At 47.7% G+C, this 25,391-nt stretch overlaps 1 protein-coding gene and 1 non-coding gene across 2 annotated transcripts; both read right to left on the minus strand.

Annotated features, from left to right (window-relative positions):
• Positions 1–29: 29 nt before the first annotated feature.
• On the minus strand, positions 30–4,080 carry Smpd1 (sphingomyelin phosphodiesterase 1). Its single transcript, XM_048427648.3, has 6 exons — positions 3,615–4,080; positions 2,472–3,244; positions 1,710–1,881; positions 1,410–1,486; positions 918–1,063; positions 30–792 (listed from the first exon to the last, which is right to left on the minus strand). Exons 1-6 carry the CDS (start codon positions 3,918–3,920, stop codon positions 383–385), a joined length of 1,884 nt encoding a protein of 627 aa, XP_048283605.2. The 5' UTR covers positions 3,921–4,080; the 3' UTR covers positions 30–382.
• A 14,483-nt stretch (positions 4,081–18,563) lies between these two features.
• Positions 18,564–18,670, minus strand: LOC125395965 (U6 spliceosomal RNA). The gene has a single exon (XR_007230684.1). It is a non-coding gene; the product is annotated as a U6 spliceosomal RNA (small nuclear RNA).
• Positions 18,671–25,391: the final 6,721 nt, after the last annotated feature.

Genomic DNA, 25,391 nt, shown 5'->3' on the forward strand with positions numbered 1-25,391 from the left:
TGGGAAGAAGAAATCGGGGCAGTGGAATCTGGAGTCCACGTCTCTTTATTTTAGCAGCCTGGCAGGGTCAGGTAGCAACAGGGTTCGCTGGAGGGTAGCACAGGCCTAGGGCGACAGCCCCTGTCTGGATCCTTAGAGCACCGAGACCTCAGCTCTGTGGCCTTGAGAGGACATCAGCCTCAGGGGCAATCCAGACACTGGGCATAGGTAGGGCAGCCAAACCCTCCCCCAGATCCAGCCAAACAAGCTCTCCATGAGAAGGTTTGCTCCCTGGCCTGACAGGGCTCCTTCCCCAGAAGTTTTTGCCTGGTTGGCTCAACAGTGCTTAGGAATGTGTCTCTTTCCTAATACACGAACTTTCCCCACTCCGGGCCCTGGAATTCTAGCACAACAGGGTCCGTGACCATGAGCTATGGGCCTCTGGGAGGCTCCCATTGGGCATCAAGTGGCGGCAAAGGGCAGGGCTGTCTGCACGGGCTGAGAGCTGGGCACACAGCGTGGCCAGGCGGCAGGGTGTGCCGCAGGGCTCTGAAGGCGGATGGCCCTTATGGTAGAGAAACCAGAAGGTCTGGAAAAGTTGCTCATTGTCCCGCATGCGGTAGACCAGGTTGTGCCAAGAGGCAGGCAGAGCATCTGGAAGTCCGTAGGTTTCTCGAGCCCTGTAGAGGCGCTTCCAGTGTGGTGTGGCTGCTGGTGCATTGGCCTCGGTCAGGTTCAGGATGTAGGTCTCATGGTCCAGGACCACATGAGAGCTTCCGGGGTAGTTTCCATCTATTTGGTAGACTCGGTAACCTGCAGGAAAGAGTTGACATGGTAAAAGGAACAAAGGCAACTCTGGGGAGGACCTGCCTTGCCTTGACCCTTCCCTTTCTGTCACGCGTGCCTTAGGAAGTTCGGATCCCTTCCGCTTCACTTACCAGGATTAAGGTTGATATAGGTTGTAGCACTGGGCCCCAGGAAGGCTACAGCTAGCGGCCGGCTCAGCGTCTCCTCATCATAGAAGATCTCAAATTCATCCACATGAGTGTGTCCAAAAAACTGACCAGCCACAGTGTTTTCATACCTGACCAGAGACACAGTGACATTAGGTTGTAGGGGGGCAGAAATGAGGGTGGGTAGATCTGGGGAGTTAGGGTGGCCGCTCTCCAACTTCCTAAGTAGCTCCTCTGCCCCATGGAGAAGTGAAGACTGTGAGGTGCTTGAGGAAACGCGCCCCCCCCCCCAGACATTTTTTTTTTTCCTTTTCTGTGTATTGGACCTGGCTGTCCTGGAACTCACTTTGTGAGTTCAGGCTGGCCTTGAACTCACAGAGATCCACCTGCCTCTGCCTCAAGGTGTGTGCCACCACGCTGCTCTTGAGTGGATTTCAATCCTTCATTCTCCACACTCCAGTCCTCTAGTTTTTTTACCTGGCTACAATTTTGTAGTAGTTCCAGCTCCAGCTCTTGAGGCAATGCCCCGGAGGGATGTGGCCGATTATATGCACCTGAAGGGAGAATTGGGGCAGTTAGCAGAGCTTTGAGGAACAACAGATAGCCTTGGGCGGAGTGGCCAGAAGATTGATTACCTGAAGGACATCAGAGGGTGACCATTGACCCCAGGCAATGCTGGAGTTCCAGGAAGAGAAGTGACACTGCCCTGTCCCTGTCCACAGGCCCCCACCCCACCCCCACAGCACCTACTCAGCTGGGGTCATTACTCCCCCTTACTTTGTCTCCTCGATTCTCAGCGCCCTGAAGCTCTTTCACCAGCCACTGGAGTTGTCCAGCAGGATCTGTGGAGTTGATCAAGAGCCAAAAGTTCTCACGGGAACAAAAATTCATATTGAGAGAGATGAGGCGGAGACCAGGGCGTGGGGTAAGGGCATAGAAGCCCCCAATTCTGAAACAAAGTAAGCAAGAGGTGTCACTACTTGGGTAATCCTAGTCCTGGACCCCTGGTCCTGTGTCAGGAAGAGGCACACATGACGTCATTCCCCACCTCCAGGAGCTCCCATCCTAGCTGAAGACCAAAGCAGCAATAATTATAGGGCTCCTCCGACAGTAAAGAAGGTTCAGAGTGCTGAGGGCTCCAGGAATTCGGGACAGCGATTCAAGTACGGCAGAGAGCAAAGGCCTTTCTGAGAGGAGATGCTATAAGCCTAGTCAAGTTGAGGAAAATGGGAGATATTTAAAAGGGAGGGCAACTCATTTAAAAGAGAGCTGCCCTAAGCAGACACGAGCTGGGGTGTGGTGAGGTTGCACTGCTCACTTCGAAGAGGGTGGCTGGAGATAAGAAAGGGAAGGTGGGGTCAGCTTAGGACGGGCAGGAGATGTTGAGGAGGACACTTGTTAGAACAGAGTTTACCCAGTTCTAAGGGAAGGTGGGGTCAGCTTAGGGAGGGCGGGAGATGCTGAGGACGCTTGTTAGAACAGAGTTTACCCAGTTCTTTCCTCCCCCTGCCCCCCTCCCTTTCCACAGACTGTAAGTACCTGAGGGTGTGAAGGGCGTCAGCTGGTAACCAGGGTTCCCAGGCCTTGGCCATTGCTTCATAGAGCCATTGTGAAGACTGGTTCCCCTTTATGAAGGGGGGAGGGAAGCCATTGACAGGAGTGCTCTCGTGGTTGCCCACAGCAGGATACACTGGCACAGGCCCCAGGAACTTCCTAACGAGGTCTGTGATGGTGGTCAGGGCCCTCAGCTGGTCCTGCCGAGACTGTTGCCAGACATCATGGGCAGGGATGTCTCCTGTCCAGTACACCATCTCAAAAGGGCCGGCAGGGCCCAGCCCTTTCAACAGGCTCTCCAGTGTTCGCAGCGGCAGGTCACACTTGCTGTACTCACCCCAATACCCAGCCCCTGCTCTGGAGTTGGGCGGCCACCCAGAGCTCCGGCGGCAACAGAGAGGATCTGCGCAGTTAGGATCTGTGCCCTCCAGGTAGTCGTGATCCCAGTGTAAGTCAGTGAGGAAGAGGACACGGCTGACGGGGGCACCTGGGGCCGGTGGGCTTGGTGGTTTAGGGGGTGGCTTCGGCACTGATGGCAAAGAGATGTTCCACGTTGAGAAGATGTCCCAGTGCCCACAGGAAGGACCCAGAAGCAAGCCACAAGCTTCAGATGGGCTCAGAACTGAACGTCTCCACACCTCCACCATATCGCCCTCAAAGAGATGGACAGCCGACTGGCACACGTTTAGCGGTGCTATGTTCAGCATCTTGCACATCTTGATGGCCACAGAGCCTACCCGGGCCACATTGGGCTCCTGCTGTGGTGAAGAAACAAAAGACAAGAGGTCAGACACAGAACAAGTGAACCCCGGCCACCACCCCACAGGCTTCCATGTCTAAATCAGGGCTAGGTTGAACTCAGTGTCACCATGATAAAGAGATCTCAGTGCCTCCTACATAGTGCCTTGCGACAGCACCAGGCCCTTACCTATCCACTCTTTAGCTCAGGTCTGGTATCATTTCAAGCCCAGGATTTCTCAAGGCATTGTTCTTTACTCTTATTTTACAAAGGTCACAGTGGGGTAAAGGTCATAGTGGGGAAGTGGTTACCACGTACACAGAGAAAGCAGCCTCCAGTGCCCCTCACCCTGCCCCCCAGCATTCCATCACAACCCTTCTAGCGCTCACCTTCAGCCCGTAGTTTAGAGCAGTGAATAAGACTTTGCAGGCCGGGCAGGTGAGGTTCCGCCACCCGAAGGTATTCTGGAGCGGAGGCTCTCTGGCATTGAATTTGACGGGATGTCCTTGGGCAGGAAGAGGATAAGCTCTGGCAGGAGCCCAGAGAACCGTGGAGTCAAACAGAGCCAGCACCAGCACCAGGCCCAGCCCCATCCAAAGGAGTTTCACCCTGGGTGCCGGTAAGGACCTCTCCAGCCTCTGCTCCCAGCCGGCTCTGAGATGGCCCTGGCCGGATGACACTCCGAGGTGGGGCATTGCTAGGCTTCGTAGGCCTAGGCCGGAGTGGATACCCCTCCAGGCCCCACAGGCCGAGGCCCACACTGGCCCTCGGGCCCCGGGTAGGGCTGGAGACACCCGATTACCCTTCGTTGTGGTTGACTGATCGTTCAGCAGCCAGCCACAAGACAGCTCCTCCCCTTCCTGTTCCTCTTATTTCCCCAGCAGCCGCGGAGAGTGTTGTCAAACCTTGGGGGGCGGAGCAAAAGGGGGCTCGTCGGCCTGCCCCGAGCCCGCCCCTGCCACGCCCCATCTCTGCGGGCCGCCCGGAGACGCTGGAGGTGAGCAGGTGCACTTTGCGGTGACCAGTGCCGCCACCCTGAGCCACTGCTGTGCGGGGCGCGCTGGCCAGGGACTGCCGGGGCTTTCGGACTGGAACTGGTGGAATCCCTTAGGAAACTCTAGAAGCCTTCTCGGTCCCCGTTTTTAAGCTTCAGATTCCTAGAATAGATACCAGGCTCGGCTAGCCTTTTGACTCGGAAGGGAGACTAGGGAGAAAGGGCTGAGGTAGTGATCCTTTCATTGAACAGACTTATCTGCCATAGAGGTCCCTCCCCTGGGTTTCCATATGCTCTAGAACCATTACAACACCCTTGAGTCACTTAAGGTTTTGTTAATATTACTTTATTTTAATTTAAAAATTTGTCCTATTATTGTTGTTATTATTAATTTTATGTGCATGGGTATTTTGTATGTGTGTGTACCACGTGTGCGATGCTTCCTGGAGGGCGTAGAACCCCTCAGTACTGGAGTTACAGATGTCTTGAGCCGCCATGTGGGTGCTGGGAATTGGACCAGGTCCTCTAGAAGAGCAACACTATTAGGTGTGTAGCCTGACCTGGAGTCTGGCGACTTACCCGAGCACATATTCTTAAAGAGAATTGACTCTTCTCTCCTCGTAGCTATTCAATGCCAACAGCTCCCTTAGCTAGGAGTGGGACTTGGGTGCCCCAACACCCAGGCTGGAATTTTGTCTAGCTTGAACACCCTGTGCACGCTGTCACAATCGCTGTGACTTCATTGCATACAACTTCCTTGTTGCACCCCGAAAACAGCTTGTAGCCATCCACTGCCTCTGGCTCTTTCGACCTTTCACCTCCTCTTTCAGTCCCTTAGCCTTGTGAGGAGAGATGTGATTTAGACCCTAGTCAGTGTAGATCACTTGGAAGTCTCTTGTTCTCTGAGTTGATCAGTTGTAGGTGTCTGTCTGAACTCTTATCTGCCTCAAGAAGCTTCTCTGTTGAGGGCTGAGAAGTGCTGTGATCTACGGGCACAGAAATCAGACACCAGAGTCATTTAAATGCTGTGCCTATTTAGCAGAATACATAGTAGGAGCTTCTCTCCCAGGGCCTGTGACCTCAGGTCCTTAGTAGGAGCTTCTCTTCCAGGGCCTGTGACCTCAGGTCCTTAGCCCTGAGAAAAGTGCCAGGTATAGGTTCTAGCTCCCCTCTTGGAGGTCTCCAATCAGAAAGCAGTCACTTAAGTGTTTTAAATCTTATTTTATTTGTTTTTTACTTTGAGACAGGGTCTCACTATGTCTTGGCCCAGCCTCCACAGTGCTGGCTGGCTTTACTGGTGGGTGCCAGCCAACAGTCTCCTAGTGTAGCTCTAACTGAGAATCTGATTCAGAATTATCTGGATAGAAGGGACTTTGGGCTCACACAAGGATGCCATTTCTTCCTTTTTAATAGAGGAAGAGTTGGATGTGCTCCTATAATCCCTGCCCTTGGGAGGCAGAGACAACAGGAACAGGCATTAAATGCCACCCTTGGCTACAAAGTCAATTTGAGAAGTTTGAGTCCATCCTGGACTGCATGAAACTACGTCTCAAAAACTTAGGAAGATTTTTTTAAAAAGCTTAATTTATTGAAATCTTTAAATGTTCTAAACACTGATCTGTGTACTTTACAATGACTAATTTTCAATTCTCACCCCAATCCCACAAATAGCTATAATACTATTCTTGAGCTGGGTGGGGTGTCACGTGCCTGTAATCCTATCACTTGAGAGGTGGAGGCAGGAGAAATAGAAGCTGAAGGTCGTCCTTGTCGGTGGTCAAGTTTTAGACCAGTCTGAACTGCTGGAGACCCTGCCTCCAAGCAAAGTAAGACAAAACCATTGCTGTTTCCACTCTGCTGGTGAGAAAAGCTAAGGCAAAGAGCGGCCTAATCTATCTGATCCCTGCACCAGCTGAGGGCCAGGTTATAAACCCCGCTAGCAGTTTTCTTAGAGGATGAGTTTCAAGGGCTTGCAGACTTTATCTCGGACAATCACGGTACTGACCACACAAGACAACGTGCTGGACTTTCCTGGGGGCTCCGAGTTAGGTACAGCTTTCCTGCTGTGTTTCCCAGGACACTTTTGGGTACCGAAGCTCAAGGATGCACAGGTTTCTCCCTTCTGTAGAATGGAATAGCGCTGCATTTGTATATAAGCTACACACATCTATATACTTTAAATCCCATCTAGACTTCTTATTCCTAATAGTAACTATAGTTGTTACATTGTATTGCTAACAAGAAAAAGGACATGTTTAGTGCAGGCGTTATTCTTCCTACTCCCAGGTTATTTCTGATCTGTGACTGTTTATCTTCGAATAAAAAACCTAGAAGTGTTTATTTATTTTATGTATATGCTTATTTTGACTTCGTGTATGTCTATGCACCATGAGAATGCCTCACAGTGCTTGGGGAGGTCAGAAGAAAATAACAGGTTTCCTGAAATAGAGTTGCTGATGGTTGCTAGTTTCCATGTGGGCACCTAGAGTCAAACCAGGGTCCTCTGCAAAAGCAACAAATGCTCTAAGCGGCTGAGCCATGTCTTCAGCCCCCAAACTTCAGATCCGAACCTGAGACCAGCACACTCAGACCTCTAGGATGAATATAAGAACTATTTAAAACCGAAGGCGCTTGCTTCAGTGTTGCCCAAAGATCTTCGCGAAGCTGGTGGCTGGACGAAAGCAAACACTTCCAAGAAGTGAGGACCGGCTCACTGAGGTTTATTTCCTGTGGGGCAGGGTGGCGATGGTACATCTATTCACAGGGGAGGCTGAGGTAAACTTAACCGCAGACACTTACTTCAAAGAAGTGTTATAGTTCTAAAGAGGCCATCAAAACTGCTCTCACAGATGTGAAGATAAACACATACTTTAACACATCTTTGTTCCCCCACCCCCCACCAGATGGGGTCTCGCTGTGCAGCTCTGGCTTTACGGGAACTCACTTTGTAGACCAGACTGGCCTCCAACTCACAGAAATTCACCTGCCTCCACCTCCCAGGTGCCGTGATTAAATGCATGGGACACTACACCTCACACACCTTTGTTGTCTTAAAAACTGTTTGTGATACCTAAAAAAACCCAAATAAGAAAAGCTATTTATTCTCAACCCTAGAAGTTCTTCACTCCTTCCTTGTCTTCCTTTCCTTCCTTCCCTCCCTATGATCTATCTATCATATATCTATCTATTTTCTATCTATCTATCTATCTATCTATCTATCTATCTATCTATCTATCTATCATCTATCTATCCATCTATCTATCTATCTATCTATCTATCTATCTATTTATTATCTATCTGTCTATCTATCTATTATCTATCTGCCTATCTATCTATCTATCCATTTATCTATCTTCTATTATCTATCTATCTATCTATTATCTATCTATCTATCTATCTATCTATCTATCTATCTATCTATCCATCTATCATATATCTATCATCTATCTATCTATCTATCTATCTATTATCTATCTATCTATCTATCTATCTATCTATCTATCTATCTGTCTATCTATCATCTATCTAATTTTGTGATTGCTTCTCATGTAGCTGGGCTATGCTAGCAGGCATCTGGTGTTCAGATGGTTACATGCTGCCGCCTCCTCTCTGTTTTGGAAGGCAACTTCTCTCTTGCTGTCCACGAGTCCAACTGAATAGTGGTATTTCCTTAGGCCAGCCTTGACCTGTATAGAAGAACCCGTATGATCTCTCAGGGCATTCTGATTCCCCCTTCACCTTACATTCCTGATTGCTTTAGTAAATTTCAAGTACTCCGGAGTCCACAGAACAGTTACTTGGCCTTCCATTCCTGATTGCTTTAGTAAATCTCATATCCTGTGGAGTCCATGGCACAGTTACTTTGTGGTGACTCTGACTTTATACACGTCTTCTCAAAACCCGCTTTGTGAAGGCCTCAAACCATTTCTGTCATACCCACCTCATTTAGACTATCATTTTTAAATTTTTCTGTCAATTAATTGCTTTCATTTTGTTGTATTTTTCCCCTCAGAATATTGGCAGGGCTGAGCAATAGCTAGCTATTTCTCTTATCCTTATAATTAGCATTTTTTTCTTGCATTTTCTAAAAAGTCTGGTTCACAGGTCAGGTGTTCTGGCTCATACTTGTAATCTCAGTGCTGTGGGTTTAAGGCCAGCATGAGCTACACAGGAAGCTTCATGGCAGCCTGAACTGCATAATATGTCCTTGTCTCAACAAAACAACCAAGGAAGTACAATGCACTAAGCCAGAGAATACATTCCCTTATACTACCAGGCCACCCTGTTTGTCAGGACCTTTCCTGAGTGCCCCTTCACTGGGGATGGATACTGTCTTTGTCACCAGCTGGCTGGTGCGCAACCCATCCCTTTCTCCCCCATGTCAGCCCAGCATCTGCTTTCTCAGACAACTCCCAGCACCAACACCTGGAGATCAGGCTTCTCCGGACCACAAGCTGGAGCTGAACATGCAGGAGGACTATTATGGGTTGCATTTAGAATCGGCACCTGAGAAGGGAAGAAAGGGAAGAGCAGTGGGTGAGGAGAGCTTCTCTAGAGGCCTCGCTGACCCTACAGCAGATTGAAGAGACGACCTTCAGAGCTGTTCCTAGCGAAGGGAAGGACGCTGGATCTTCAGTCTTCCCGAAGTCGGTCAGTCACAGGATGTGTACTGCCTCGGGAAGGGATGTGGCCACAGACAAAGTGACTCTTCTAAGCAGAGGCTCCTTAGAGGCTGAGGGTCATGACCCATAGTGTAGTAGCTCCTCTCACGTGCAGACAGAAACCTGGGCTACACATGGGTACCCATCATACCCTCCTCAGTCATGGGAGAGGGTCCAGTATAAAACTTACGTCATCATGAACGAGGCTGGTGTTGAGAGTGGTGAGAACTGCCTCACTCTCCAACATGTCAGGGCCTGGGGACCTCCTGTGGCCTGGTCTGCACAATGAGCAGCTCTCGAGGAAGGATCATTGCATAGAGTTTTAAGGCTTCGGGGTCTGGAGAGATGGCTCGGTGGTTAAGAGCACTTATTGTTTTTCCAGAAAACCGAGGTTCTAATCCCAGACTCCAGATGGCTGCTCACAACCATCCATAACTCCACCACGGGATCCTACATTCTCTTGTGACCTCCCAGATACCAGGCATGCAGGTGATATTATACATACATAATCATACATACATACGTGAAAAACATCAATACAGGGATTGGTGTCACTTTCTGGGAGTGGTTGATCAGTGTAGGTTGTGTGAATGGGGCTGAAAAGTTTCTAGTTAAATTTGGGTTATTTGTTTTTGCTTGCTTTATTATTTTCTAAAGATAGGGTCTCATGTTGCTCAGGCTGACTTCACACTACGTATCTGGGATTAACCTGACGTTATGATCGTCACGCCTGCCGTTCCCCAGTGCTGGGATTGTTGGTGTGTGCACCAGGCCTAGTTTTTGTGCAGTGCTGGGATTCAAGCCTGACTTTTTGTGCATGACAGGCAAGTAATCGACCATCTGAGCTAACTTCCCTCTTGAGATAATTTGGTTGAGTACCTGCTTATGGTCCCTGGGTCTCTGTGTCGGGAGACCAGTGTAATGTTATACAGGTGGCCAACCAACTCTTCAACTGCCCAGGAGACTACAAATGAAAACCTGCATCTTTGAGTTTGGGTGGGGAAAGGTCTCCCTCCTGTGGAATTTTTAGGGAGTACCGGTGAAATGAGTGCATTTACAAGCATCAACTCCAGGGCACGGAATGCAGACTCCCCTTCCAGTAACGCTGGTCCTGGAACTCCTAAGGGGAGTTTTGTATTCAGACCGCCTGGGTTTGAATCCTAGTTCTGTCACTACCTGTGTGATCGAACAAAGCATGTCGTTACCCCAGCCTTCCGATTTCCGGGATTATAGGTGTGTGTGATACAGTGAACACGGCATGGTTTAATTGGCACTAAATGTCACATATAGTTATCAGGCAGGGGTGGGAGAGAACAGAGACAAAATCTTATGTGAACATTGGATCTGCGTGTCAATAAATAGCTTTTCTGTACAATGCCATCTTGTTCATTATGCACTACCTGTGTCAGCTCTGACACGCGTGTCACGTGTCACGTGTCTGACACGCGTGTCAGAGGTGAGAAATCAGAGCACGGATGGGATGAGTCTCAACACCTGAAGCGCTTGTGCTCTTAGCTTTATGGAAAATATGTGCTAAGATCTGTTCTAATGTTGTTTTTTTTTTTTTTGGAAATAGAGTCTCATTATGTACTCCTGGCTGACTTGTACTCAATCTGTAGACCAGGCTAGCTCTCTCTGAAGTGCTGGAATTCAAGGCGTGCGCCACACCCAGCTAAATTCCGTTCTAGATTTGGAGAGTAGTCACATCATCTTAAAGAGAACTGGAACTGCTCTGGTGGTGGGAATGTAGAGAGAGAATCCAGGGCAGAAGGTTCAGTGCGGTGCTTTTGCTCACGCGGTGTAGATCTGCTTTGCCTTGGGAGAGGGATCTGGAAAGACAGGATCAGCCCTGAGTCTTGTCACAGAATGACTGGGTAGCTTGTGCCTCCTCCATCAGTCACCTAAAGACCCAAAGAAACCAAGCCCAGCTGGTTCCTGTCAGCACTCACATGGACGGACAGTGTCCCCAGTATTAGCCAATGATCTCCAGTCACTGCTGGAGGAGGCTGTCAATGCAGAGCTGCCTCACACGGGTCTATAGATACTCCCCTGTGTCTTGAGACATCGCTGTCACCAGCCACACAGTTTCATGTGGACAGCTCACTTTTAGTGACTCAGAGATGTGTAATGGGAGCTTAATGTGGAAAAGAATGTTTCAACCCCGAGGGCTGAATAAGGGGAGATCCAGTTGGAAAAGCCAGCGAGTTTTACGTCTCTCACTGTGTCTAGTCTCTGAAGAAGCTGAGCCCTAGAGGTAGGTACTTTTCCTCCATTGTCTTCTGACCTCATCCATGCATCTAGTCTAGCTGGGCATGCTGGGAAAGGCCTGTAATTCCAGCTACACCGGAAGCTGAGGCAGGAGGATTACAAACTCAAGTTCAAGGGCAGCCTGAAAAGCTTATGCCCTGTCTCATAATAAAAAATAAAAGCAAGGCTAGGGATGTACCTCCAGAATGAGAAAGACCCTAGGTCTAATGTCAGTACCACACACACCTTCCAAAGACCCAGCCCTTCTCCCTTTCTTTTGTCCCTGGGTATCTACCCCACCATGGCTTCCTGTCCATGTAACCATACCGTATAATCTAACACAATGGTTCTGTCATAGATACTCACAGTTCCTGGGCCTCTTGCCCTCCCTCCCTTCCTCCACTGACAGGCTCTTCTAGGCCAAACTGGCTTTGAGCTCTAACGTATATGAAGGTGACCTTCAGCTTCCACTCTTCTCTCCTGCCTCCCACTTCCAAATACAGAAATCCCAGGCATGTGCCACAATGCCCACCATGCCTGATTTGTGCAGCACTGGGGATCAAACCCAGGACTTTACATGTGGTAGATAAGCACTCCATCCACAGCGGAGACTCAGTCCCCCATCTCCACCGCTGAACTTGAATAGTAGGAGCTCTGTGGCTGAAGATCGGGAGGCGGTGCTGCAGTCACGGCTTCACACGGACTCTGCTGCAAGACGTCGCCGTGTTTCAGGTTGCCAGGATCAAGCCTGTCTATAACGGGTTCACAACTTGGTAGATATTTTCATATTTCTGATTCCTCTGCCACTGCAACACCCACTCTGCCTCTGCAACACCCACAGTGATTTTTGCCTTCTCTGTGACAGATAATTTATGAACCGATTAAATTTTAACAGATTAAAATTCCATTGTTTTAACAAATAAGCCCTACATGATAGGCATCCTCTCCATGTCTCTTGCCTTAACGCCCTAGAAGTCACACACGACACTCACTCTGTGGTGTGCCTCTTTCTTACGGATGGCAAAACAGGTTCAGAGACTTAAGTAACTTGTCTCAAATCACACAGGCAGGAAGTAGGAAAGCCCTGTTCCCAGCAGTGCTGGTGTTGTTCTGTGTCTCACTCTATTCTCTCTGGGCTCTGTTGATTATTTTCCCCCTTAGTATTACATTCCATGTTGAGTAACAGAAAGCTAAAAATGACAGACAGAAACCTGAAATAAAGTCAGTACTTAGGCCTTCCTCCTCACACACCCACAATTTCTTTTTCTTTCTTTCTTTCCTTCCTTCCTTCCTTCCTTCCTTCCTTCCTTCCTTCCTTCCTCCCTCCTTCTTCCTTCCTTCCTTGTTCTCTCTCTCTCTCTCTCTCTCTCTCTCTCTCTCTCTCTCTCATTTGTTTGAGACATGGTTTCTCTGTGCATCACCAACTGTCCTGGAACTTACTCTGTAGACCAGGCTGGCCTTGAACTCAGAGATCCACTGCCTCTGCCTCCAGAGTGCTGGGGTTAAAGGCCTGTGACACCACCTGGCTCCTCTCTGCTTTTTACCATTAACAGTGAGTTTGAGGGTTAGGGGTGTTAGTGCACACCTTTAATCCCAGCAACCAGGAAGAACTCTGTGAGTTCCATGCCAGTCAGAGCTACATGGTGAGACCACTCTCAAAAACAAGGAAAAAAGCAGACAAACCCAATAAAAAGAAAGCAAAGCTTGGGCTGAGGGCGTGGCTCACTACTAGAGTGCTTGCTTTAGTGTGCTTGAAGCTCCAAGTTATGTGCCTGCACTTCATCAAACAGACAGAAAAGCAAAAGAATAAAGATGTTTACATGAGATCCTGATAACCTGACCTCAACCCCTGGATCCCACAATGTGCCTGAACTGTGTTCTGATCGCCACATACACTGGTACCCTTACCCTCGCCTCCCCCGGTGCAGGTACACACATATGCACATTAACAATTTAGAAAAGAATCTCTGAAAGAGGAAGTGGGGAAGTGGGTGAGCGTCGCCTGTACCCCACAAATCTCATCTAAAGAGGTGCTGAGTGTGAGGGTGGTCGGAACTATCCAGCAACGCATTTCTCAAAATCAAACCAAATAAAGCAAAAAAGCAAACGAAGAACAAAAGGAAGGACCAGAAAATTTAATAAAAGTGTCGCAAGTCCCTAAAGTAGGTTAAACTTTTAGGAACCACATTTCAGAGAGACTGTGATTTAAGTCCATTTAATTCCCACAGTCAGTCAGTGGAGAAATCCAAGTCTGGGGTTCTTCCTGGTTGCCCAAGCTTCTGTCTTGAACCCAGCATTGGTGTCTTACTCCCTCTGTGTGACTCTGTCCCATCGTCTTTCCCCACACCTCATTGTGAAACTCTTGTCCGAGCCATAATGTAGATCAAGTTTAAGAAATAGCCACAGATCTGAAGATGCCACGTGACCTTCCCAGACAGCATGCCTCAGAGGTTAGATCTGGCTGTGAAAGTGGAAACTGTGTCACACTGCAAATAACCAAGGAGTCGTCCATTTTGCTATCATTTTAAGAGATTTATTTATTGTTATTTTTATTTTGTACAGATGTGTGCAGGGTGAGCATGCCACAGACCAAAAGCTGGTTCCTTCAGGGCTGGTGTTTGTGGAAAGCCCAGCTTGTTCCAAGGGTGCTGGGATTTGAACTCTAGTCCTCATGATTGAGCAGCAAATACTTTTAGCTGATGAGCCACTCTGAGAGCCAAAGTTAGTTTTGTCTTAATTACTGTGCCTAAGAGATCCATGAAACAAAAATGCCTCTAATCTGCAAGCCCCTTTCCCAGGACAGATAGTTCCTGAAATGCTGGAGACTATGTAAGATAACCAGCCACCTGTTTTTACTCCCCTAAGCAGCTTGGTTTGAACTAGCTACACTAGATGTGCTTGATCATATGTAGGCAAAAAGTTAAAGGCAGGAAATACATCAGGACAAACGCTTGCCTCTGATTGGACCTGATGGGAAATACAGCAAATTGTGGATTTTGTCTTTTAAGCCCCTTCACACTGTGGCTTGCAGCCATTTTCTGAAAAACCAGAGATGGATCTGGCCAGAAAGTCAATCAACCTGGCCAGTATTTAATTAAAGCTTGCTTCAAATTTGAGTTTGAACTGTGGTCTTATTCTCTCCCAGTGGGATTAACACTACCTTTCTGACCTTTATGATGGGTAATTTGAAACCAGGATCAGAGAAATTTCTTCCACTCCTTGCCTGGATAAGAAGTAAACTGGAGCTGGGTGGTGGTGGTGCAGGAGGCAGAGACAGGGAGGTCTTTGAGTTCAAGGCCAGCCTGGTCTACAGAGTGAGTTCCAGGACAGCTAAGGTTAAAGAGAGAAACCCTGTCTAAAACATAAAATAAAACCCCAAAACAATAACAAAAAATAAGTGACCTGAACATTTTAAAAAAATGGTTGAGGTATTGGTGTGAGGAGTGGAGATATGGCTCAGCAGCTAAGAGAACCTGTTGTTCTTGCAGAGGACCCAACACATACATCATGAGTGCTCACAGATAGGTACTAAAGAAACCAGGGCCATTACTCATGAAGGATCATCTCCTCAATGGAGGAAATGTGTTCCCATTTTCCAGCCAGAAGGCTGGGAGTGGATCTTGTTTGTAATTGGGTGATCTTTGCTATATGTAAATACAGTCTTCACCCTAAATCTCCCACACCCAGGCATTTTTCTAGCTTTGTTTCTCAGTCAGTGGAACCCATCCTTAGGGAGATGCCACATATACTGTAGCCTGGTGCTTTCTACACTCTCCTGGTTGTACACTACACCAGATCCTAGGCCCTTACACTATAGAGCCCATCTTTATGGTAGTGGTCACATGTGATTTTCAAGAGTTTTGATGTAGTCATGGCTTAAGCATTTTTGTGCGTGTGGGGTTGAGATAATTGCTACCAGGAAACCTTTTTCCAAAATTGTACTGAGCATAAATCTGTTTAAAATAAACTGCCTGGTGTCAGACTCTAGAAGACTGAACCAGCTCTGCTACGTCAGGCTGAACTGAGTTTCCTTCTTACCTCACTCGGATGTTTCTATACCAATCATGGCATGGTGCTTGCTGGGGATCCCCTCAACAACCTTCTGCCACTCCAGGTGCAGAGGATCTAAGATGCCCTTTTCTGACGTCTGTGAGTACTTTAGACATGCACGGAGGCAGCACACCCATACACATAAAATAAAATTAATAAATCTAAAAGGTATTTTAAATAACCAAGGAAGTGATCTAGTTCCTTAAAAGTGTGGCTTTAATTCCTATCTTTAGATTTGTAGGTGGAGACTGCTCATTTGTTTCCCAGCCATCCAGACCCGAAATAACCACACAGAAACTGTATTATTACAACACCATTTGGCCTATTAGCTCACATTTCTTATCGGCTAGCTCTTATATCTTAAATTAACCCATTTCTACTAACCTGTGTATTGCCACGTGGTTGTGGCCTACCAGTAAGGTTTCATCTGGCATCCTGTCTCCTGCAGTGACTACATGGCTTCTCTTTCCCAGCATTCTCTGCCTAGCTCTATTCTGCCTTCTTGCAGACCAAAGCAGCTTCTTTATTCATTAACTAATAAAGCAACACATATACAGAAGAACCTCCCACATCGTAGACTGACAGGTTTCCACTGCTCTAGCACAAAAGACACAAGTAGACATTAGGGCCGAGAAGTTGCTGATGTGAACAAAGATAGGAAACAGCACTCTGGGCAGACACAGGCCATCTGATTAGGGAAGCCTAGTGATACTTGGAAATGTGTGAATGTGTAGGGATATTACTCTACTTCCATGCTGGTGTCATAGTCAGAACAGGTAAAACCATCTGCTTTGGGGAATGATTCCAAATGTGGGTGACGAAACATGGTTCAGCCTTACTGCAGCATCTGGTGCAGGCAGACCTGTGTGCAAGGGATCCAGGCAGGCAGAGCTTACTTCATCTTCATTTCATGCCTCATAAGGCTCTTCTGCATGTTGTAAGCCAAACATTGTATAGGAGAGGGAGGTGGGGAAATGAATGGAAGGTCAAAGATCGTGCAGATGATGAAGGCTGGCAATGAAGGTCAAGTTTCCCTTTTCTGCTCCTCCTTCTTCCCTTCCCTTTTGCTTCCTCTTCTTTCCTTTCCCCCTTCCTTCTCTTCTCCTCCCACTTCTCTTCACTCACTTCATTTCCTCTCTGCTTTCCTGCTTTTTCCTTTCTTTCTTTCTTCTTTTCTTTGTTTGCAAAATATAGTATATGAGTGTGTACATATGTATGTGTGCATGTATGTATGTATGTATGTATGTATATATGTATGTATGTATGCATTATAGAGAGGCAGACAGAGAGGCAAGAGCACAGCGGGGTCTCTTGTTGATTGCTGCTGTGTCTCCCAGCTGCTGGCCTTCCAGCTTCTCTCTGTCTTCCATTCTGTAGGAATGCTGGGATTATACAGGCCCTAATCTGGCCTTGTTTAGGCTCTTGAAGACTCATGTCTTCAAGTTTGTGTATCAAGCATTCCTCCCCCACCCAAGCCATTTCCCTACTTCCTGCCCCCACCCTGTGTCTCCTCAAAGAGAATAAGAGATACTTCTGGTCCCTTGCACTGCATCTAATTAAATTTGCGTCTAATTCACTTTTCATCCTCATGGCTATGGTGTGTGATCTGTAGAGAGAATATGTTGAATTTTGGAGTGACTAATTTTTATTTTGGTGTCCTTTCAGGACTGATGTATAAAAACAGTTCCTGTGTTCAGAAGATGAAAGGTTCAGTTGGGACTAAAGTGTCCATGAGAGACTTTCAGTGAAGCAGTGGCTAACAGTGATCTATAGGATGCAAGAAGCTTAGATTGACATGGCAGAAGGGCAGCGAGATCCATGCAAGTCTGGAAACTGGTTTGGGTTCAGACAGTGATATTGACTTCAGTTCGAATCCTTTCGTTGAAGTATTTTGAATTACATTTAAAAACAGGTAACATATTTACATGAATCTAAACTCAAATGGTAGGTTCAAAAGGATGGAGAGTGGAAAGGTGAAAGAAAATGAAGCTGTCTTCCTTGTGTCTGGCCACCAAGCTCCTCTCCATGTCGACAAGCGTAGCTAGCATCTACTCCCTGTAGATGCTCTTGTGTTAGCCTGGCTTGTGTGGTAGGGTTCATGAGCGACACGGCGAGCTGTGGTTTGTGCCCTCTGTGACTGAACCCGGGCACCTTTTGTATTTCTAGCCATTTGTAAAATTTTTATTTGATTTCTTTCCTTTATCCATTTTTTTTCTTGAATTGTTGCCAGTTATTTTTAAGATTTATTTTTTATCTTTATGTGTATAGGTATTTTGCCTGCATGTATTTCTGCGCACATGCGCATTTCTTGGTGCCCACAGAGGCCAGAAGAGCACTTTAGATCCCCTGAACCTGAAGTTATAGACAGTTGTAAACCTCCTTGTGAGAGCTGGGGATTGAACCTGGGACTTCTGGAAGAGCAGCCAGTGCTCTTTAATCCCCGAGGCACTTCTCCAGCCTGGTTGTTGGTCTTACAAATTTCTAAGAATTTCTTTTCTCCCACAGAGACTAAACTTCAATAGTGGTTCCCATGTTGAGCTGGAGAGCACATGGGAGGCAGAGGTAGGAGGAGCTCAAAGTCATCCTCAGTTTAACTAAGGCCAGTCTGAGTCCTTGGAGAACTTGTCTCAAAACAAAACAAAACAAAACAAACCAGATGTTTCAATTATTTTTTTTCTAGTTTTCCCTCCTTTTGGCAGCTATTGGAATGCATTTTTTTTTAAAGTTTAACTTTTCTTTTATGGATTCTGTTTCCCCCCCACATCGATCTTTCTTTTTTTCAGAAGAGAAGAAATAGGAATACCAATACCAGATGTGGTGTCTGTCACATGCCTGTCACACCTAGCACTTGGGAGCTGGAGACAGCAAGAGCAGAAGTTTAAGGGCATCAGCTTCACAGAGAGTTCTAAGCCAGCCTGGACTATGGAAGAATGTCTCAAACAACAATAAAAAAGAAAGCAGGAGCTGTTGCTAGTGTGGACCCTCACCTAGACGTGGGGTGACACATTGGACCGCAGCATCTTTGGGCTCAGCTGGTTACAAGCACCAGAGATTCTGAGGATTATGAGCATTAGTAATTAACTAATGTTATGGAAATATTACCTCCTAAGAGGCTGGGACTTCTGCTAGACCTCATAGACAGAGTTAATATATACCTTGAAGTCTCTTAGTGTAGTGGACCCCTGAGCTATAACTATGCCATTTTGTGAAAGTATTCTTTAGAATACTTTAAGTGCTAAAATCATCTTGAGTAAACTGATCTCTGGTCACGTAAACTAGCCATAAACTCCTATGCAATGTGTCCCTGACCTCAAGGTTGTGAGAACTGCCTCCCCAGTGCCGGAACTAAAGGCGTAGACGCTATACCCAGCCCTGCTTTTCTTTTGTAAAATACAGAACACTTCATGAATTTGAACTTCATCCTCATGCATGAGCCCTGCTAATATTCCCCACATCGTCCCAGTTTTAGTGTGTGGGCTGGTAAAGCAAGCACCCTCTCTGACTTCGATGCCAGTGTAGTCTTCCCTGTTTGGAGATGAGACACTAGCACAGGATGACAATAACTCCTTTATTCCTAAGTTTACGTCATTACTGAATTGTGTCTTTTCTGCCTGCAAAATCTATCTTATTGTTTATCTGTGTGTTTTGAGACAGTCTCTACATATTCCTGGCTGTCCTGGAATTCACTATGTAGACCAGGCTGGCTTCGAACTACAGAGATCCCCCTGCCTCTGCCTTTGAGTGCTGGAACTAAAGGCATGTACCACCACCGTACCCTCTCCAAAACCTACCTTAACTTTTGTCTCTGTTGACCACCTCTGTAACTGTGTGATTATCCTAAGATACTGTCATCTTTTGCTTAGATTGTTCCAAGTTTTTTTTTTAAATCATTTCTCTTCTGCTGCTCCTCCCACAAGGTAATAGTCTTTTTCCACAGCCTGCCTGTTATGCCCAAATCTGCGAAGTCCCCACAAAAGCCAACAAGGAAACCAAGTCCCATATGTAAAAGCAAAGAGCCTTTATTTTAATCAAGTTTGCAAACTTGATCTTTCCGCATGGCCAATGTACTGGAATAACCAGAGAGCCCTGAGTTCAATTAGAATAGGGTTTTACAGTAGTAAAGGTGGGGGTGATGGGTTTTTGAGGTTTAGGACTCCTAATTGGTTGACATTTGTCTAGAGTGTCCTGGTGAATGTGCGCTGGCAGGTGTTCCTATCTACAGCACTTCCAATGCCAGGCATATCCTTTGAATGGTCTGCTCTTGGGTGGGGATTGGGTAATCTCAGTTTGTGGTTCTTTCCTGCTACCAGGTATTGCTTCAGAATAAACTACTGAGACTCGGGCCTCTTATTAAATTTATCGAGGGCTGAGTTCTACTCTGGCAGGTGAAAATGGTTAAAAATAAAGAACTTTCTTTTGGGTGACCTGTCCAGACTTAGTTTATCATGACTGGCCTTATTTGAAATTGGATATCAGATTGAAGATATAGTTTAGTGATAGCTTATTTGTATGAAGTCCTGGGTTTAATTGGCAGCATTTCTCTCCACCCCCTCCCTCACACACACACACACACACACACACACACACACACACACACGCACACACGCACACAGACATGTACACACCCTGTACATCGGATGACACTCCTAGTGAATTAATTACTTGAGTCAGTAAATTAGAAGAGAGCCCTGCAATGTGACAGACGCAATTCTCGGTGTTGAGAATATGTAAACAAATACCAAGAAATCCTTGTTACCATGGAGTTGACAAAAATAGTGTGGTGGGGTGAGTTCGGTGTGTGTTCAGTGGAGTGAGAAGCAGTGTGGCTGGGGGGGCTCGGTGTGTGTTCAGTGGAGTGAGAAGCAGTGTGGATGGGGGAGCTCGGTGTGTGTTCAGTGGGGCGGGAAGCAGTGTGGATGGGGGAGCTTGGTGTGTGTTCAGTGGGGTGATAACTGCTGTGGAGGGGAAGCAGTGTGGCTGAGGGGGCTCGGTGTGTGTTCAGTGGGGGTGATAACTGCTGGCGGGGGGAAGCAGTGTGGCTGGGGGAGGAGCTCAGTGTGTATTCAAGTCAAGCAGATAGGTTAGAAGTCTCCAAGAGTCAAAGGAGCTGAGGACGAGCTAACTGGGGGAAATACTCCTGCAGAGGGAACAGCAAGGGAGAAGACCTTGGGAGAAAATCACAACTGGACAGCTGAGAATGCATAAGAAATGGAGTGAGCCCAAGTGAAGACTTGATGGAGGTCGTGACTATAAAGGTCACAGCCGGGAGCCATTTAAAGCAGTGCTTCTCACCCTTCCTAGTGCTGTGATCCTGTTAATACAGTTCCTCATGTATGGTGACCCCGACCATAAGATCCAATTTTGTTGCTACTTCATAACTACAGTTTTGCTCCTGTTGTGAATCATAATGTAAGTACCTGATATGCAGGAGATCAGATGTGCGGCCCCTGTGAAAAGGTCATTCCTTCCACCAAGGGGTCACGACCTACAGGTGAAGAACTCTTGATTTAGAGAGTTTGGGTGAGAGATAACCCCATGTACCCCACAACCTTGGCTACTTGGCTCCTTTCTTTTCTTACTATGCCAAACCCGTACTCTCAACTATATTCCCATCCGTAATGTTTTTTGGACAAGGTCTCTTATAACTGAGGATGGCCTGGAATTTGCCATAGAGCTGCGGTTAGTTTTGAACTTCTCATCTCCCAAGTTCTGTCTCCTAAGTTCTAGGTCTATAGGAAACATAATTCAGTACTTCCCAAAAGTTTGACAGGTGCTCTGCCACAGAAACGAATTCCAAATCCCTTTTTATTTTTCATTTTTAGAGACAGTTTGAATAGGTAGCTCAGGTTGGTCTTGAGCCTCACTCTCCGCAGTGGCCGGGATCACAGGCCTGTGCCACCAGATCAGGAGCTATGAGCTATTCTTTTCAAACCCTCAGACTCCACAGCTTCCTCTTTCTCCCTGAAAGGCAATGCTAGCCCCAGATCTTTTCTTTTCCTTTCTCCCTCCGTCCCCCTTCCTTCTCTCCCTCCCCCTCCTCCCCCTCTCCCTTCCTTCCCTCCCTTCCTTCTCTTCCTCCTTCCCCCTCTTCCTTTCTTCTTGTCTTTCTGTCTCTTTTCCTTTTTTTTTTTTTAAGACAGAGTCTCATTTTGTAGCTCAAAACTTGCTGTGCAGACCAGGCTGCCCTTGAACTCACAGTGATGTCTGCCTCTACCCTCTGAATGCTGGGATTGGTGATCAATGGATCTTCTTTCAGCACAGTTTTGAATGTAATACCTCTTCCTACATCTATATGATTAGGGTCTTGTGAGAAAATTAACCACATTGCAAGTTCTAGTAAGATAGAATTTATTTATTTATAAATATTTTATTTTAAATTATGTGTGTGCCTGTGAGTGGGTAGGCTCACTGTGAGTGGGTAGGCTCACTGTGAGTGGGTAGGCTCATTGTGTGTGGGTAGGCTCACCGTGAGTGAGTGGGTAGGCTCACTGTGAGTGAGTGGGTAGGCTCATTGTGTGTGGGTAGGCTCACCGTGAGTGAGTGGGTAGGCTCACCGTGAGTGAGTGGGTAGGCTCACCGTGAGTGAGTGGGTAGGCTCACTGTGAGTGGGTAGGCTCACTGTGAGTGGCTAGGCTCACTGTGAGTGGCTAGGCTCACTGTGAGTGGGTAGGTTCACTGTGAGTGAGTGGCTAGGCTCACTGTGTGTGGCTACCTGAGGAGGCCAGAAGAGGGTGTTGGGTTTTCTGGAGTTGGAGTTACACGCAGTTTAGAGTGACCTGACTTAGTCACCGGAGCTGAAGGTCTTCGGCAAGAACAGTAAGCATTTGTAACTGCGGAGTCATCAGTCCAGCCCCGAGATAGAGTTCAGTATAAGGAATAGGTGACGTGGGTGGTGAGCAAGGCTGAATCTTGAGTGGGGCCTGGTGGCCAGGCACCCAGATACTCAGGAAGTTGAGGCAGGGGAATCTCAAGTACAGTGTGAGTTCAAGGCCAATCTGGGGCAACAGAGGGAGACTGCGACGACATCCTAAACAGTGGTAAAAAGGCTGGAGGTGGATCTCAGTGACAGAGCCTGCCTAGGTTTGAGAGCCCTGAATTCAATCTTTAGCACCACAGAAGACAGAGAAAGGGCCGAGTCTCCAACCAGAATCAGGCCACCCAGAGATGAACAAATGAAGGAATTGCTAATGTGGAATTAATTGCATGGAAGTGGAGGCTTTGTTCACCCATGTAACCCAGTTTCTAGAACAGTAGCTGGCATCTAATAGGCGCTAAAGCAAATATTTGTTGAGCAAATGAAGTTTGTTCAACGATAAGACCCAGAGCGTGCCTTTGTGTGGATTGCACGCTCAATGCCAACCCCAGCACACGGTTGCGCCAGGGCTGCCAAGAGGACTTTGTAACAATAACCACAGCCCAGTGGCTTAAGGTAGTTGAAACTTATTCACTTACAGTTCTGAGGCCCAGGCTTAAAAATAGAAAAGACGTTATCAGAGCCACATCCCTCCAAAGGGCACAAGGAAGGACCCTTCGCTTGGCATTCCATAGTTTGTGGCATGGCTGTGCCAGTCTCTCCACCGTCTTTGCCTGATTCTCTATGCCGTTGTGAGCCTGCTTTCGTTGTTTGTTTTGGAGACAGGGTCTCATGTAGGCTGAGCTGGCCTAAAATGTGATGTGTAACAAGATGACCTTGGATTTCAGATCCTCCTGCCTTCACCTCCTCCGTGCTGGGGTCACAGGTGTGCACCCCCACACTGGGTCTACGTGGTCCTAGAGATTTCACCCAGGGTTTTTGAATACTTTCTAAGCACTTGATCAACTGAACTGACTATACCATGGTCTGCCCTGTTTTGGGGGGTATGGTCTTGCTATATGTAACCCCAGTTATTGCCTCGTGTATAGTCCAGGATGACTTTGAACTCATGGAAAGCCTCCTGCTCGAGCCTCCAAAGTGCTGGGATTACAGGCACCTGCCATCATAGTTAGTTTGGTGGGTGTCTCTTGTGAGGGGGCTTGTCATTGGCTTTAGGGTCCCCTTAGTTTTCCGCAGTCACAGGCTCTAGGACACATAGTTTGGAGGAGGTGGGGAAGTGGGATTACCACTGAACTCACTTCAACACTCAGTGAATATTCGTGGTTTGAGTAGCTGAAGCGACTGCTATACCCACCTGTATTTGTGTTTCTTCTTCTCCAAACATCCACAATGTCAGTTGACTGATCAAATGAAAAATTTAAAAAAATTCATATTTATTTCCTCCAAGATGTTTTAGTCAATGTTAACCCTTGTTTACCTGCTCCTGTTCCAATCTTTCTTCCCTTCTCCCTAGCCCTGAAGTACTCCCTGAGAAGTACTCCCTTCTCCCTAGTACTTCTCCTAGTACATACTAGTTTATGTACCAGACACATGGGGACATCATTTCTGAATTTGTGCGTTTGCGTCTGTGGTTCCTTCTGCAAATACTTCCCTACCCCTTGATCTTTTAGTCAACTCCTACTCATCCTTTGACTCTCAACCCCAATGCCCTGCTTTGTTGCTATTCGTTGCATTCATTCCTATGCTGCACTGGTGGATTCCTAGCACATGGTGCCTGCTGGACCCTTGTTTGAATAAAGAAATGAACTCAGCAGGATGGGGGCTCTGGGAAGAAAGCCTGAATGTGCTAGGATCTGTAGGGAAAAAGAGGAGAAGAGCCAGCCCCAGAAGCAGGTGGGAGGCAATGCAGGGGTGCTGGGATTGACAGGTTCTTGGTTTCTGTATAAAGGCATCTGAGGTTTGATGGACTCTGTGGGCCGTGAGCTGACACAGTACAGAGATCTGGGACCAGGAGGCAAAGGCCAGCAGATGTCAGGCTTAGGTAGCAACAGGTGGCTGGAAGATGCAGTCTGGTTTTCTCCAGCCAGACTTCCTACGAAGGGATAGATCATCCTAGCAGAGACGACCTTCTTCATGAGACTTGAGCACAGCTGACGCTAGGTCTGAGGCATGGCGCACAAGCTGGGACCCCTGTGCACTGGTCTCCGCTGAGTCCAGGGGCAGGGTGATAGACAGGGAACCGAATAGGACCTTATCAGTCCTATATGCCAGTCTGAATGGGCAGTGGCCTCTAGGTACCTAACAGAGTGGGCTCTTCAGTCCTTCAGTCACTGGGTTACAGAGTCTCATTGAGGGGTCCTGGCCTCTGTTGGTTTTGAGCACAGGCCTCTGTCATTGCATGGCCTGACTGTCACTGAGGGAGGCTTAACTGCAGCTCCCTTACCATTGTGGAGCTGGAACAAGGAGTTCTGGTTTGACCACAGGGTTCATGACCTAGGGAGCCCTAGTCACTACCGGGGTGGGGCTGGAGGATGAGTGAGTGCACCCAGGGAGGATGACTGGGAGAAGCTGTAGTGGTGAAGGACCTGGATGGTGGCTCTGATCCCCCCCCCCCCCCCCCAAGCCTGGCATCGGAGGGAAAAGCTGCTTTCTTTAATCCTGAACTGAAAATGGAGAAGGCTTTTCGTATTGGCCAAGTCCAGCCTGTTACTGGCATAGCCAGCAAGGCTCACAATAGCCAGCAGATGGCACTGTGGCCTCACATGAAGCCTGAACCAGATCACGCCACAGGCGGCCTGTCCCTAGGGTGAGAAGGGTCAGTTAAGATAGGCTCAGCTGCAGCCTGTGCCTCTGTGGTTACAGTGGGATCAGGGAGGGGAAATGAGAGGAATTCTCACCAGACTCTATGAGGAGATGTCTCCAGGCAGAACCTCTGGAGACAGGATTCTGCATGTGGCTTAAGCTGCCCAGGTCCATTGCAAATACCCCAGGAGAGTCAGCTGCCCAGAGGTCTGGACAAACCTCTCTGTAAGTGTAGCCTAGCAACCCCCACCCCCATGGTTGAATCAGCTGTTCTTGCCATCCACACACCCTAGACAAGCTGGGATCATCCCGGGGATGTCTGTGCCAGACCTTGTGAAACAGAATTAGCCCATGTCCCAGCACCACCGAAACTCTCGAGAAAGGGATCAAATCACATGCCAGGGCCTTGTCCTGTTCCTGACACAGCCAGACAGGGGCTCTTCCATCCTACAAATAAAGGCACTTTGTAGGACCCTGATATTCAGGCTGGCCCAGCACCTGTCCTTACACACTGGCAAGCCCCAGAGTCCTGCTGCTGTCCACACTTGGTCCAGAGTTGTGACAGGGTCTGTTCTGTGGCAGCTGGGGTAGGACAGGA

Source organism: Myodes glareolus, chromosome 7 (assembly GCF_982192425.1).
Source record: "Myodes glareolus chromosome 7, mMyoGla1.1, whole genome shotgun sequence".
Lineage (NCBI taxonomy): Eukaryota > Metazoa > Chordata > Mammalia > Rodentia > Cricetidae > Myodes > Myodes glareolus.